General features: G+C 36.6%; 2 protein-coding genes across 4 annotated transcripts in view; both read right to left on the bottom strand.

Moving 5' to 3' along the window:
- The window catches only part of Rabgap1l (RAB GTPase activating protein 1 like), a 577,981-nt gene that overhangs the window by 356,410 nt on the left and 205,904 nt on the right, over positions 1 to 15,667 (bottom strand). The gene's annotated exons all lie outside the window — the stretch shown is intronic.
- Positions 4,879 to 6,253, bottom strand: Gpr52 (G protein-coupled receptor 52). The gene has a single exon (XM_059281251.1). It carries the CDS (start codon positions 6,038 to 6,040, stop codon positions 4,955 to 4,957), a length of 1,086 nt encoding a protein of 361 aa, XP_059137234.1. The 5' UTR covers positions 6,041 to 6,253; the 3' UTR covers positions 4,879 to 4,954.

Below are 15,667 nucleotides of genomic sequence, written 5' to 3'. Positions count from 1 at the left end.
GTGAAACATAAATTTCCTTTCCCTGATTATAAAATAATTTCTCATTATACAAAAGAAACAACAGAAGACTAGCAAAGAACAAAACATCCTAATATCTTAATATCCATAACCATTTATGCTATTTAAAATGAAGTTGTTAATATTCACTATTATGAAGCAAAACTAGCATTAGATAAAACATTCATTTTGGAATATATTGAAAGGAATCAATTTTTCCATTATAATTATTTCATTTTCCTCAGTAGTTACTTATTTTTCTTAATCCTAAAATAAAGTTGTTTTTTGAAAGATTTTTTTTTTAAATGGGTATTGCTGTTCTGCCTGCATTACATGCACACAATGCCCAAGGAGTCCAGAAGAGGGCTATGGATCACTGGAACTGGAGTTTGTAAGTATTTACTACCAACCACTCTGGTTTACGCTGTCCTGTGGATTTGAATCCAGGACTCTGCACACGGTAAGCAAGCATTCTACCAACTGAACTACATCCCTAGCTCTAAAATAGCTTTACCCAGAGAAGAAAAGCACTCACAGAAAACTACACAAAACTGCACAGCAATGACCCAGCAGTGTACGCCACTGTGCCCAGTGACAGGCCTATCTGAGAATAGGTGATACTTTGCTCAGAATGTCAACTGTCAGATTCTTCATATTTTGCTCTTTTTTTATCTGCTTATTATATGTTGCATCTTTCTCACACCTAATGATTAGGGAATGGGGAGGATCTGAGAAAATTCCTTTAAGCCAACAATCTCACTTATTTTTAAACTTATACAATTTATGATATCTGAAGATTAAACCAGCTTGCTAATAACTGGAAAATATATGTCACAAATATTTCAAACTCCATTTTAATAAATGACAGAATTCATACTGCAAAGAAAAAATAATAAAATCTTATTTACTACTGTAACCCTGTTGAGAAAAGAATGTTTTAAACATTATTTAATATACAGAAATAAGAAAGTATCTCTGACTCATACCTGACTGTCCTAACAACTGCTTTTGGGACATCTTTAACCACAAGTAACTATTCCTGGGAAATATGTCTTCAGATGTTGTGGACTTTTCTGTAATTAAAAACACCTAAGTCTAATCCAAAATCTGGGTTTTAAATACCTTTAAGCAGGAAAAGATGTTATCTTTTAAGCCTAATTCTGAATATATTGATTCTGCTTCAGTTGTCATTGGTTAGCTTTAAGTTGTGGTGGTAATAAATATGGGACCATAAGTTAAGCCAACAGCAGCTCAAACATTCTAAATACTTCCTATGTAAAGAAGCCATGTTGAGGACACAGTCTACATGAGCTATTTAGTCCTCACACTTTGTAACAGAAGGAACCAGTCTCTGATTTTGTCAATGAGAAAACTGAGGTTTTGAAACATTCAGTATCTATCCAAGACCATAGGACTAAGATTTCAACCCAGGTTTCATATGTTAGTGAGGTCCAAAGTCCTTCAATACCACACAACTGTAGAAACAACTATTCACATAATAAAATCCCTGAGTAATAGAATACAGCATAATTTCTGACTCTCGCTTATAACCAAACCAGGTAAGAACTGCAAAATACAATGGCATGATAGGAAACATATATTGTGCTACCCATTCTTAAAATACTAAAAGAAGAATCTTGAATTATCATCTTGTTATGCAAATACATATTGAAATATACCAAAAAGAAGTCAACTGCGGAATCCATAATGTTGCTTACTCAGTCTCTTTCACTCTGTGACAAACTTTTTTAATATAATATTTTCATAATACTTGAGGAATTTTATACAACATATTTTAATCATATTCATACTCCCCTTCCTCCCCAACTCCTCCCAGACCCTTATATCCAAAGATAACCAGAACTCTCACACCTGATCAAAAAGGTTTCTTTTCGCAACAGATGGACACTGTAGAGTCACAGTCAGTCAAAATACAGAGACCAGCTGACTGTGATGGGTCTCCAACTGAGCCATGTGGAACACGATCCCTACAAGGAAGACTGGGGAGACACCTCAGAAGAAGGAGCAAACTATGTTAAGAGCCAGAGGAGCAGGATGTCTGCTGCAAGATAGCATCCTCTTTAGTAAAAGAAAAAGTCTTTTCACCCTTCTCCTTCAAAAGAATCTCTTTTTTTCAAGAAAAGTTAAAAGAGCTTTGAAAGTCCTATTCAAAGAAAACCTACCACAAATGATCAAAAATCAAGGAGCTAGCATGCCCCAGAGTTTCAGTTTGATTACAAAATACGCTGGTATGGATGGGCTTAGCAGGCTGAGGTTTTAAGAAAAGAAGTGTACATGATCAAAGAAACTGATACTCCATGGGGGAAAACTGAGGCAAAAGACAGCACTGAAAAAATAAACGATGCCCAGAAAAACGCTTGAAGGGAAAAGCACAGCAAGAGGTGCAGAGGTCCGAAGGCTTGTCTAAACAGCAGTACAGAGTGTTATTCAGCCAAGCCAGGTGTAGACAACTGTGTGGTACACTAGCAGAGGACACAGGCTTTCACATCAGGCCAGAGGAGTGTGCAGAAGGCTCCATAATTGGATAAGTGATCTCGAGTGAATCACTTTTCCTCAGCTCTAAACTGGAAATAACTGTAATATGAACCAGGGCTATAGAGAAGATTAAATATTACAATACACATAAAATTTAACATTGAACCTAGCATAAAACTGTTTAACATTATGAGGAAACTTCAGGAGAGGGAATACCTCCAGGATTTCTGTCCAGTCCTCTTAATTCCTAGAAACAATTTATTTTTTTCTTATGTATGTATGTCTGTATGGGAGTGTGGGTGCCTACAGAGGCCTGAAGAGGGTATCAGATCCACCAGAGCTGGAGTTACAGATGGTTGTAAGCTGCCCCACTGAGTGCTGGGAATGGAACTCAAGTCTCTATAAGAGTGGTAAGTGCTCTCAACCACTGAGCCATCTTTCCAACCCCTCTAAATTATGCTAAACAAATCAAAAATGAATTCCTGAATAATATGTATAATATTGGAGAATTTATTTATCATATTTAAAGAGTTAGAAATATTGTTTAAAAAGGTATACTTCAATTCATCTAAGATACTACTGGCAAACAGGAAAAGGAATCCACACAACCCCCAGCTATGGAAGTATAGAACAACCTGATTCCAATCCCCCAACAAGTAACTCTTGTTCCTGGTGTTTTAGTAAACTGATACAAAGTCTTGATTTGATATATAGAATACTATTTTATTCTTTATTTTAAACCTTTCTTACATATTTAAAAATATACAGGGGTTCAGAACAACCTCAATAAAGTGATAACATTTCTTTAACAGACTTCTGAAGTCAAAACACCAGTGTGCAGACATGGTTGGCTTCTAAGTTAGATTCATAGGCACGCTTCATTAAATGCTTTTCATAAAACAAACATACAAACAAAAGTCTTAAGTGCTAAGAAGAAAAATCCTCAGCAGTGTAATAGAAATTTTCAACCTTTTTCCAGGCAAAAACTTAGGATAAAAACGTAAGCTGCTCTGTTCACATCTGCTTTACTATGGCAGACCCTAAACTCCCAACAACTTATTATGTACTCTCAGGTAGCACACTAAAAAAATTGGTTCATCTCCACATTTGAAAACAGACCATTATAAAACAGAATCTCTGAACTGCTTTTTATAAGTATGCTGCATCACCAGCAGCACTAAGAATGCAGCTTCCTCTAATATAAATACCTAAATAACAACTACACAAAAGTATTTTCCTTTTAAAATAAGTCCATATATATGGTTCCAATGTTGACAACTTAAACAACATTGATATATGTATTGTGCTAAGAAAACATTAGGCACAGGCCACATAATATAATTTATATTTTTTGTAAAAATATAGAATATGCAAATACATACCATACAAATGAGTAGTGGATGTGACAGTAAGTTGCTGCAGACCTAACACACAATTTCAGTGTTTGACATTTTCTAAAGGGCATTATGAGTAGCACAAAGAGTGATACTTCATTACATGTGAGTATTCTGCAACTGCATTAGGATTATTGTGGGCTTTATAGAGAAAAAAGAGGCTTTACTATAGCAAAAAAGACTTTACTTTAGGCACATGAACTAACCTCAAAGAAAGCAGATAAAAATGTTTCAAAAATCCATTAAAGCATTAAACACAACTTCCCAACTAATAGACTGCTTTGTTAGAAAGAATACCTTGTTTAACATCTTGACTCTCTTATATAGAGGAGTCTTTCATCAGCTAAGACACTTCTAGAATGTGTCCCACAGGTCTCAGATAGAGAAACAATGAAAAGGCAATAGGAGGTGTTGGGGAAAGGGAGAAGAAACCAAAAGTCCTTTTACAGAAGAAAAAAAAATACTGCTCCTTTCTGCTTGTAGTGGAAAATCTATGCTGTAGAGAACGTGTCAAGTGCATAAATACAGGGGTTGTATGAACAATAATAAAATGTAACACTGTGCACCCTCCCTAAAGACAACACAATTAATATAGATTGGCATGTCTAAGTGCTCTGATGGAAAGGTCATACTTGGCCTCATATATGTACTGGCATTTTTCATAAAGGGCAGTTTAGCAAATAATAAACTCCCACAAGTACAAAGATTAAAAACACAGAATAAGACTAAATAAAAGACAGAGACATAGGCAGAGAGGACATAGAAAGAGATGTCAAGGAGCACTCATGTTTTGTAAATTTGAAGTACCTCTTCGATCCTCAGTAATGAGGATCAAACACTGAACACATATTCACAAGCTGTAATTCTCTTATGAGATTATTCTCCATACATCCTTTCCTTTTACTTTTCTTCTTGCACAAAAGGAAATAAAAGAGACCTTTAATCTCATTCTTCACTTCATAGTCAACTATTCACATAAATATTTCTCTAGGGCAAATTTCCAAGTGAATCAAGAATACAGTCCAAAATCACTGTCACATTACATTTTATTTCCTGTGCAGTTCTCTTCAAATGGAACAGGAATTTGCCCGTCTCCTGGGTTTGGGATCTCGTGCTTCCTGATCTTTCACACACACACAAGATGTGCACATTGTTTCAGAAAGCCTTCGGAGGCCAAGGCGGAAAACACTGTTGGAGAGACTGTATATTACACAGTTACAAAAACTATTGCTTATGGCAAGCCAAGTGGTTAAGAAGGACAGTGTTGGATTATCCAAGACACGAGAACTTTCTAGAAGAAAGTAAATAATATATGGAAGCCATAGCATATAAAACACGCTGGTTATCCTAAATAAAACCATGGCATAGCGACGATCGGGGCTGTGTCCTGCCTCTCGAGAGGCATCTACCTCGTGGCTAGGGAATCGGGCCCTCCGGTCATTTATCTCTTTGGTGTGCTGCCGGCAAATTTTGAAAATGTGAAAGTAAGTGAAGCAGACAACCAAGGCAGCAGGAGCATAAAGTAAACAAACAATAAAGCATGTAAAATAGGCACTGGTGAGCCAAGATGTGGCACACCATTCAAAAATGTCACCGTGGTAACCAGGTTTGCCCCAGCCAAAAAAGGAAGGCAAAAAAATTAGGCAGGAGTAAATCCAAATCATAATAATGCAAATTCTCAGGCGACAAGGGGTGACCAGTTGATTGTAGGAAAGAGGCTTGGTTATTGCAAGATAGCGATCCACACTGATGCAAGCAAGACAGGCCATAGAAACACTTTTTAGAACTGAGATAATATATCCAAACACTTGGCAAGTCAATGACTCGTGGACACCTGTAGAGTAATGGAGAAGGGACAGAGTAGGAACCAAGCAGGTAACTCCAACGAAGAGGTCAGCATATGCCATTGTCTGTATGAAGTAGCTGGTAGTATAATGGTGTAACAGTGGAGCACAATGAAAGACAAAGATGACTGTTAAGTTCCCAGCGATGATTAGAAATGTCAGTAAGACAATAACAACTGTCTCAAAGATGCAGACATCCTCCACACTGTAGTGACCAAATCCAAGCGGGCAGGAATGATGCTCAGACACATTCACAATGCTACTGCTCATGTTCAGGATCCTCCATTCAGTCCACCTGGATTCATTCATGGCTTGGAATTAAAGGAATCTGTAGCTTTGGTTCCAGCAAGCAGGTGCCCCTGCCAGCATCTGTTAGACTCTGCAAGTCAGTGTCTCAGAACCTGCTTCAGTAGAAAATGCCAGTGCCTGTATTACAGCTGAGCATCTCACAGTGTGCTCAGGTCTCTTCATCAGCCTTAGTTCACTAGTGACACAGCTCGGCTTTGGGGGAGAAAGGAGGAGGGTGAGCTAGAAAGGTGAAAAGAGGTGTCTGGTTAGCTCCCTCCCATGCTTTCAAGCAACTTTTGCAGATACAGGCACTTCTAGAGAAAATGGATTTATTAGCTAATACTATGAAAAATTAAATCTGTTAAAAAAAAAAAAGCAACTGTCAAGGGAAGAAATGTTTCTCTTAAGAAAGAGTTTCTTAAAGATCAACTAGAAAAAATAAAAGAAACAGTCTTAAACTGAGGTCTCCTGCTTCAACTATGATGAACTATGATGAAAAATGCATTCATATTTTAGAATTTAAATAATTAAGATCTTAGTTTTAGATGAAAAGCCAAGAAAAAGTTCATGTGACAAAGAGTGTCCTTGGCCTCAGTTCACATCTGATGCTGATGGGAAAACTTTAGGACCCATTTCTCTTTCATTTTTAAAAGGTAAGAACAATAATTCTATCTAGGCTAATTCCAAAAGAATAATTTATGTGGGCACAATGAGGTATGCTGGGGGTAAAAATCAGGCTCTAGATTGCTATATAATGCTTATGAGAATACAAGGTAATTTCCATAGGGAAGATATTACACAATGAATAGTATGACAACACCCAAAACTGAAAACTAGAATAAATGTCTGAAGTCCTAACTCTCTAGTTATTCTTTAAATGTTGATATGAAAACAGCTTTAGACCACTTCAGTTGCTGATACTGCTGACAACAATGTAATTTATATCGCTTCTATTTCAAAATAAAATCTTTGTTATTAACTTTAGTTTCTATAATAGAAAATAACTTTTATTATTTGGTATGATACCTCATTATAAAAAGCATAATAAAATATATAGCTTGAAGTAATTCCTCACATTTGCAACAATGCCCAAATGTCATAAAAATAGATGATATTTAGACAGTAATGGAAATGTCCCTGTATACTGTGCACATTTCACTAGATGCTGCTGGTATCTATTAATTAAGTCTTTCTAGTAGGCTTCATATTCTAATTTGTTACAGCTTTCCTATCCCCATTAGATGATTAACACATTAAATCACTACTTGAACTAAATATTTGAAAGTGGAAATTTACCTTGTTTATTATATTTGCAGTTATTAGCAGCCATATGTTAAGAAAATGCCTCTTCTGTTTCTGTATTCTATTTTAAGCAAAAGCTCAATTAAAGCAGGGCCATCAGGTAGGCTGGGAAATAGTCTTGTTTTAAAATATCTCAAAACATCAGGATGGGTTTAAATCCTGGACTTTGACATGCTGCGATTCTGGCAGGGCAGAATCCATCCAAAAGGCTTCCAAGGTCATTCTGGCACCGGGTTAACATTTACCAAAGTCTTTCCCCCAAGTACAAGCAATTCAGAGAGTCTCTTGTCACTCTTTGTTATCATAGCTTTTGAAGAAATAGCATGCACTAGAAATGAAAACATTTCCTTCAGGAACAATGTAGCAGCTCAGTAGAAAGCATTCTTCTCAAAGTTATTTTCTTGTGCAGCACCACATCATTCAGGGAAGTCCTTCTTTTATGTCAGCCACAGGATATTCCTTCTTGGACATGCTGAGTTTCATTTATAACAAAATAGTTCTCTTGTTACAGGAATAAGGTAATGCTTCTCATGTACATTCACTCTTATCAGCTGTGAAGCTAGGCTGCTTGATTCAGAAGTCCAATTTACTGTGATGCAGTTATCAGGATGCTGCCGGGAGATTCTTTACAGTTTCTCAATCTTGCTGCCTCCACCTGAGCCAGAGTCTGCTCCTCCTCCTCATCCCGAGCTGATGCAGAAGAACTCACCATCAGAAAGGTGACTCGGTCCTCCTGCCCCAATCAACAGCACAGCCAATGGCTACTGCAGCTGAAACTGTCACTAGGTAACAGTTGCCAGGCACATGCAGGCTTACAGACTTAGTCTGTGAGCTCCGATCAAGATTGACAAAAGAAGACAATGAAACTGACCAATCTTTATAGTATGTAAACGGCATTTAAAGGCTTCTGGAGGCATTCTCCTTATAGCATTTGTAGGAATTATTTCTTATGAATAGCAGTATGGAAACAAAACTGGTATATACCTTTAAACCTTGTACAGAAAGTACCACAAGGTACTATGACACTAAAAAGTCAGCAGTAATCTAATACTCTTTGGCCAAAAAAACTTATGAATTATTAAAAATCATTTAAATTCTCATGAACTAAATTGATATAACTACTGTTTTGTGTGTTTTTTTTTTTTTTACTATGAGGTAAATGGTCGTATTTTGATTAGAAATTAAAAGTCATTTACTCATCTCTCCAATACCTGCCACGCCCACATGAATGTGCTGAGCTTGGCACACTGACCTGCACAACAAAATACCAGTTAAGGACTGTGACAGTGAAAGCTGTCTGGATAAATACCTGAGTCAATATGATCTAAAAGGATAGGGGGCATCCAAATAAATAGAAGCACTTAGTCCACAGTTATCCTACTATATCAAATGTGTCAAGAGCTAAAGAAATTCACCTCACAGTTCTTAAGTGTATATATATATATATATATATATATATATATATATATATATGCACAATAAATACTTGCTCAAGAATTTGGTGTATATTAAAACATTTTTATTTAGGTTTACTTCAATCATTCATTTATTTTAAACCTTCAACAGTAAACATTTGTTTATTTTAAACCTTAAACATTAAAAAAAACCTATGATAACAAAATTTGTAATTGTTACAGGAGTAAAGCAAATCAGGAAAAGAAAGATGCAAATAAAAGGTAATAATTATTGAAAACATGTCTTACATGCCAAAATTTGAGCTATGTGCTTTTATACTTTCTTCTTCATAAAATTCTTAAATCTCAGGCCTGAGATGGCTCAGCAGATAAAAGGCACTTGTCACCAACAACCCTGACAACCCAAGCTTGATTCACACCCATGATACTGTGGAAGGACAGAACAGATTCCTACAAGTTTTCCTCTGACATCCATATGTGTTACCTAGCATAAACATGTCCACAGTGTGATCTCCTCCCCACTCCTTCTTTCCCTCTCTTTCTTCCTCCTCCTTTGCCTCCCTTTCCCTTCTTTCTTTCTCTCCTTTGTAGACTAATTTCTAAATGATCTTAATAAATAAACAGAGCCAGAAATTTGGGTTAAAGCCAGAGAGCAAGATCAGAGGAATAGGACAAACTACTAGTTAACCTCACCTCACCAACTCTGCAGCTTCCAAAAAGGGTGACTTCCTGTCTACCCAGGCTTATATGCCTTGCTGTTCTGCCACCTGATTTGCTCTCTGTCTAGCTACATCACTTCCTCTTCCTAGCCAGCTCTGTCACTTCCTGTCTGTACAGGCCTCCAGAACTCTATGATTGGTACTGGGACTAAAGGCGTGTGTGCTTCCCAAGATTGGGATTAAAGGTGTGTGCCACCACTGCCTGGCTCTGTTCCAGTGTAAACTTGAACTCGGAGATCCAGATGGATCTGTGCCTCCTGAGTGATAGGATTAAGGATGTGTACCACCACTGCCTGATCTCTATGTCTAATCTAGTAGTTGGCTCTGTCCTCTGATCCTCATGCAAGTTTATTAGGTACACAATATATCACCATAGTTATATTACATAGCTCATCACATATACCATTCTTTCTTTTTAATTTAAAAATCATTCTTCTCATTTTAGGGGTCTGGGTGTCACTGCTACTCTTTTCATCATCATTATCAACTAATTCCCTCTCCTTTCAATTGATGAGAGCTAACCAGGAAAAAGCCCAAACTGTAATTTATTAGAGGAAATATCATTTAGTATTTATATATTATTTAGTATATCTTATATATTATTTTATATGTTATCTCATTATTAAAAATCCAAACAATGTCCTAGACAGCAGAGTAAGTGCGGCAGTTTGAATGAGAATGGTCCCCATAAGCCCATATATTGAATACTTGGACCATAGTTGGTGGAACTGTTTGGGAAAAATTTGATGTTTCAAAAGCCCAACCCACTCCCAGTTAGCTCTCTTTGCCTTGTACTTGTAGATCAAGATGCAAACTCTCAGCTATTGATCTATTACCATGTCTGCCTACCTGCTATCATGCTCCCCACCATGATGCTCATGGACTCAACCTCTGAAACTATGTTCCCCACCACCACCCGTCAGCAAAATTCTTTCTTCTTTAAGTTGCCTTGGTCATAGTGTCTTATCACAGCAAGAGAAATATAACAGTAAAGGCAAGACATTAGCTATAAATGCCAAGTAGGATAAATAATGGACGATGACTGCAATGAGAGTTACAGTAACATTATAAAGTACTGGAGAAGCTAAATTAAATCTTGTCTCTTAAGATATTTGAAAAGGAAGCAAAAGAGGTGTACATTCAGACTTTAGTTCCACAACTAGCCCATTTCACTGTCTCCACCATCATGACCTTAGGAAAGCCAGCATCACTTTCTATTTAGATGACAGCAGTGGCTTCTAATTTGGTCTGTGTTGATCATAGCTTCTCTTCAATCTATTATGTGGTGATATATTGTGTTCCCCAATATACTGTGTCCCCCAATAAAACTTGCCCAGAGATCAGAGGAAAAAGCCAGCCATTATATAGAAGTCAGGCAATGGTGGCACATGTTTTTAATCCTATGTGTGTTCAAAGTCACACTAAGGAACAGAGCCAAGCAGGGTGACACATGCCTTTAATCCCAGTACCAAACATAGAGAACTGGAAGTCTGTACAGACAGACAGACAGTGACAGAACTGTGTAGGAAGAGAAAGTGAGGTAGCTGGGCTAAGATAGCCAATGAGAGGGCAGAAAAGCAAGGCATATAAGCCTGGGTAGACAGGAAGTCGTGCTCTTGGGAAGCTGTGGAGTTGGTCAGGTGAGGTTAGCTAGTGGATTTCCATATTTCCCTGATTGCTCTAAGGCTTTAAATTTCTGGCTCCGTGTTTTTTTATTTAATATGACCATTTTAAGATTCGTGCTACAGGTTAGTGCTGGAATTAAAGGTATTACCATGCCTGGCTCTGTTCCCAGTGTGGCCTTGAACTCACAGAGATCCTGACTGCTAAGGGATTAAGGGTATGTGCTGCCTGACTTCTTTGTTTACTAAAAATGGCTGGCCTTTTCCCCCTGATCTCCAGGCAAGCTTTATTTATTAACACACAAATAAAATATCACCATATTTCAGCACAAATAAAATATCACCACACTAATCATAGAGGTCTGGAGGTCTGTACAGACAGGAAGTTACAGAGCTGGGCAGGAAAAGGAAGCGATGTAGCTGGGCTGAGAGAGCAAATGAGGGAGCAGAACATAAAGGCATATAGGCATGGGTATACAGGAAGTAGCTCTCTTTGGAAGCTGCGGGATTGGTGAGATAAGGTTAGCCTGTGGCTTTTCCTATTTCCCTGATCTCTCGGGTTTTAACCACTATATCTGGCTCTGTGTTTTTTATTTAATAAGACTGTTTAGCAATTTGTCTACACTATTATGCACAAAAATGAGTATATTTTCCAAAATTCAAAACAAATTATGTCACTTCCTTCCTTAAAATATTTCAGTTTTATTCTGCATTTTATAAAAGGTCCTATAAATCTGGTCTAATCTCATTTTCCTTCTGGGTTATCCATGTTAGACAAATTCTCCACCCCTCGCCACTGTAAGCCCCAGCCCCACATTAACTTGCTGTGTTCTCTTCTGCTGCAGAGTGCTCACATCAGCTGCTCAATGAGCTACCACATTCAATTCAGACACAAGCTTCCACCTTAGTCCAAGAACTTCTTCCTCTGGGAAATCTTACCTGAGTTCCCAGAGTACCAGATTCTACACTTACCATCATCTGTAATTATTTATTTTATTTTCTTACTAAGCTGAAGCCTTATAGGGGGAGCAAATACTTGCTTTGTTTACTATCATATCTAAAGTGCTGATATTATACTGCTGGGCATTGAATAGGAGTTTAACAAACAAATGTCTAACATAATTAATTTTTATGTAAGACTAGTACAACAGAAACTGTAACATTAAAACAAACAAAGTTCCCTTGTTTAACAAAGACTTCCAGGAGGAAGTAAGAAATATGACCAACAGAGAATTGCAATTTCAACAGAGAAAAGTTAATCTCTTCATATATTCTAACATTAGATAAGTATTAGTAATTTATACATCCACTTAAATCCAAGTCTATATCAATGTTTGAAAAAAAATCTTTGATTTTTAGGCCTGGGAAATAAGGAAGGTTGATGTGTCCTTTAAGGACAACACTAGTGGCCGGGCGGTGGTGGCGCACGCCTTTAATCCCAGCACTCGGGAGGCAGAGCCAGGCAGATCTCTGTGAGTTCGAGGTCAGCCTGGGCTACCAAGTGAGTTCCAGGAAAGGCGCAAAGCTACACAGAGAAACCCTGTCTCGAAAAACCAAAAAAAAAAAAAAAAAAAAACAACACTAGTGATGTTAGAATAATAGCACTGTTCTGTGTTTAGACCAGTGCAGTTGTTACCATTGTGGGTGTGATACTGTACTACAGTTCTATGATGTGTTATCATCATGGAAATAGAGAAAAGGATGCCTGTAAGCCTGCTTGCTGTTACTGACATATACAACATAATCCACAACAATCACCAAGTAAAAGTATAATTAAATGTAAAATGTTAAAAATACAACAAATAGCTTGTTTTTACAAGGATGACCCCAGCTAAGACTCCTTGCAACGGACAAGGTGCTTGAACTGGCCTTCTTTTGTAATCAGATTAGTGACTACCCTAATTGTCATCATAGAACCTTCATCTAGTAACTGATGGAAGCAGATGCAGTGATCCACAGCAAGCACTGAGGAGGGATCATATGAGCAAGGGGGGTCAAGATCATGATGGGGAAAACCACAAAGACAGCTGACCCGAGTGAGTGGGAGCTCACAGAGATGCAATTCTGATGTTTCTCAGTTCTCTAATCTTAATGCACATACTACGTGCTATCACACCTAGACACCAAAGAGCCTCTAGACTGGTCAGCATTCATGCATTTTCATCACTTGGACTTTGTGTATGATAGCTGAAAATATTACATAGACTGTGAATAATCACCCCAGGAAAATGATGGTATATATCCCAATAGGGTGCTTGGTTGAACAAGCTTGGTGAACTGAAATTCACTTTGGATCTTACCTAAAGGTGGAAGGAGAAAATGATTATACAAAGTTGTCCTCTGACTTCCCAACATGTGTTGTGACATACACTATCCATCTACACATCTCTGTCTCTCTCTGTGTGTGTCTATCTCTTTCTGTGTCTCTCTCTGTCTCTGTATCTCTCTCTCTCTCTCTCTTTTACACATGCAACACAATAATAACAACAACAATAATAATAAATTTTTAAAATAGAAATAATGTCAACAATCTTTTGGTGACTGAAGATATAAATCTTTAAGTTCTAAAGTATGCAACAGGCAGGACAATAATTTTTATACATCTCAAAATTGTTGGATTTCATGAATGTACTTATATTAGAAATGTTTACATTGCAAGCTGATGATGGACACAGTCATTACCTTGATTTTGTCATATACATGAATTAAAACACCATATTGAAGTCAGTAAATGTGTTAAAATGTGAAGTGAAAATTAATGGAAAGAAACTTGATTTTTTAGCAAACAATAATGATTAATTACTTATTTTAAGAATGCCAACTGCTATTAAATGCAGTACCAATTAACTTGTAGTGGACGACTAAGCATAGTACTAAGGTAACATGAGCTGAGTGCTGGAAAGCAAACACTGAAATGATACATATAACAACCTACTGACTTAGTGACTGAAAGGCACAGCACAAGTTTATTTTCTTACCTTGCTCTACTGTAAATCAAAAAAATTAAGTATTTAATTAATTAAAAATATCAACAAAATTTTAGTTATAAAGTTACATAGAAAGAACTTTCTCAACTTGATAAAGACATATAATTGGGAAATATATATCTACTAGAGTATTTCACAATGAAATATTAATGATTCTTCCCTAAGAATGGGAATATACAAGCATGTGGGTCCTTATTACTTCCATGTACCCTGTATTGACAGTCTCAGTCTATATAATAAACAAGAAAATTAAAAGCCATTCAAGAAAGCCATAACTATATATGCAAAAATATTAACTACTCCTACACCCATTAAAATATAAGGAAATGAATACACTTTGTCAGGATATAATGTATTTCGTTGCTATATACATGCAACAAAAATGGAAATAAAATTTTAAACTAAACCATTTACAATAGGCTCATACAGCAGAACACAAAGATACATCTAATAAAACCTGTATGTCTCTACTCAGAGAACTACAGAATGCCACTGAGACAATGCTAAAGGTTTAAGGAAATGGACAGATATACCACCTTTATGTTTTTGAAGACTTGCTATCATTAAGAAGACCAGATTCTCACCAGATAATTCAATTACATACTCACATTAAAATCTAGGCAGGTTTTTCTGTAAAACAAGCAACTGCTGATTATAAAATCTATATGCAAACACGGAGAATTTTGGATAGTTATTGTAAAACCATCTTCTAAAAGGAAATAAAAACACAATTGGAAGACTGACACAACCTGGTTTCAAGACCTACTGTAAGACCATGGTATGAGAGACTAGCCTCCTATAGACCTGTAGAACAGTAAAAGCTACAAAAATGAGACCAGAGTTATCAGTCAATTGAAATTTAGTAGGATCTCTAAAACAAACCTGGGCTTAAGGAGATCTTTTCAATAAATAGTACTAGAAAAATTTGGACACCCACTGGGAAAATATGAACTAAGGGCACTTCCTCATACTACACATAAAAATTTACTTGTAATGAATGATATATCAAAATATAAAGGTTGAAAATATAAACGGGGGTGGAGAAATACCTTAGAGGTTAAGAGCACTGGCTGCTCTTCCAGAGGTCCTGAGATCAATTCCCAGCAACCACATGGTGGCTCACAACCATCTGTAATGAGATTTAGTGCCTTCTTCTGGCCTGCAGGGATACATGCCAGCAGAACACTGTATAGATAATAAATAAATAAATCCTAAAAACAAAAAAATAAAATACAAACAGATAGCTTCTAAAAGAAAACACATTACAGGGATAACTTCATGGCACAGAAGCAAAGTTTGTAAGATAATAAAAATAATAAGCTAAAAAAAATAAGCTAAATTTTAATTTACACTCCAAAATTCTTACCAAAAGACATCATTAAGAAAATCAGCAAGCCAAAAGCCTGAAAAAAGTTATTAGCTAAACACACACCTAACAAAGAAATTTTTATGCAAACTGTGGCTACAATACTGTTACTGACACTATAAATTAATAAAAATACAAATAATCAAAAATGATAATAGAGACTAAGAGTACAATTGTGGTTACCAGAGACTAACAACAGTAATAGGGAGATGAGAAGATGTTAGTCAATGAATACTA

The sequence above is a fragment of the Peromyscus eremicus genome, chromosome 15, assembly GCF_949786415.1.
Source record: "Peromyscus eremicus chromosome 15, PerEre_H2_v1, whole genome shotgun sequence".
NCBI lineage: Eukaryota > Metazoa > Chordata > Mammalia > Rodentia > Cricetidae > Peromyscus > Peromyscus eremicus.
The sequence above is the reverse complement of the archived record's forward strand: the minus strand, read 5'-3'. Positions and strand labels throughout refer to the sequence as shown.

What these genes read in the sequence shown, in the direction of transcription:
- Gpr52 (XM_059281251.1), bottom strand. Translation starts at nt 6,040, where the DNA reads ATGAATGAATCCAGGTGGACTGAATGGAGGATCCTGAACATGAGCAGT.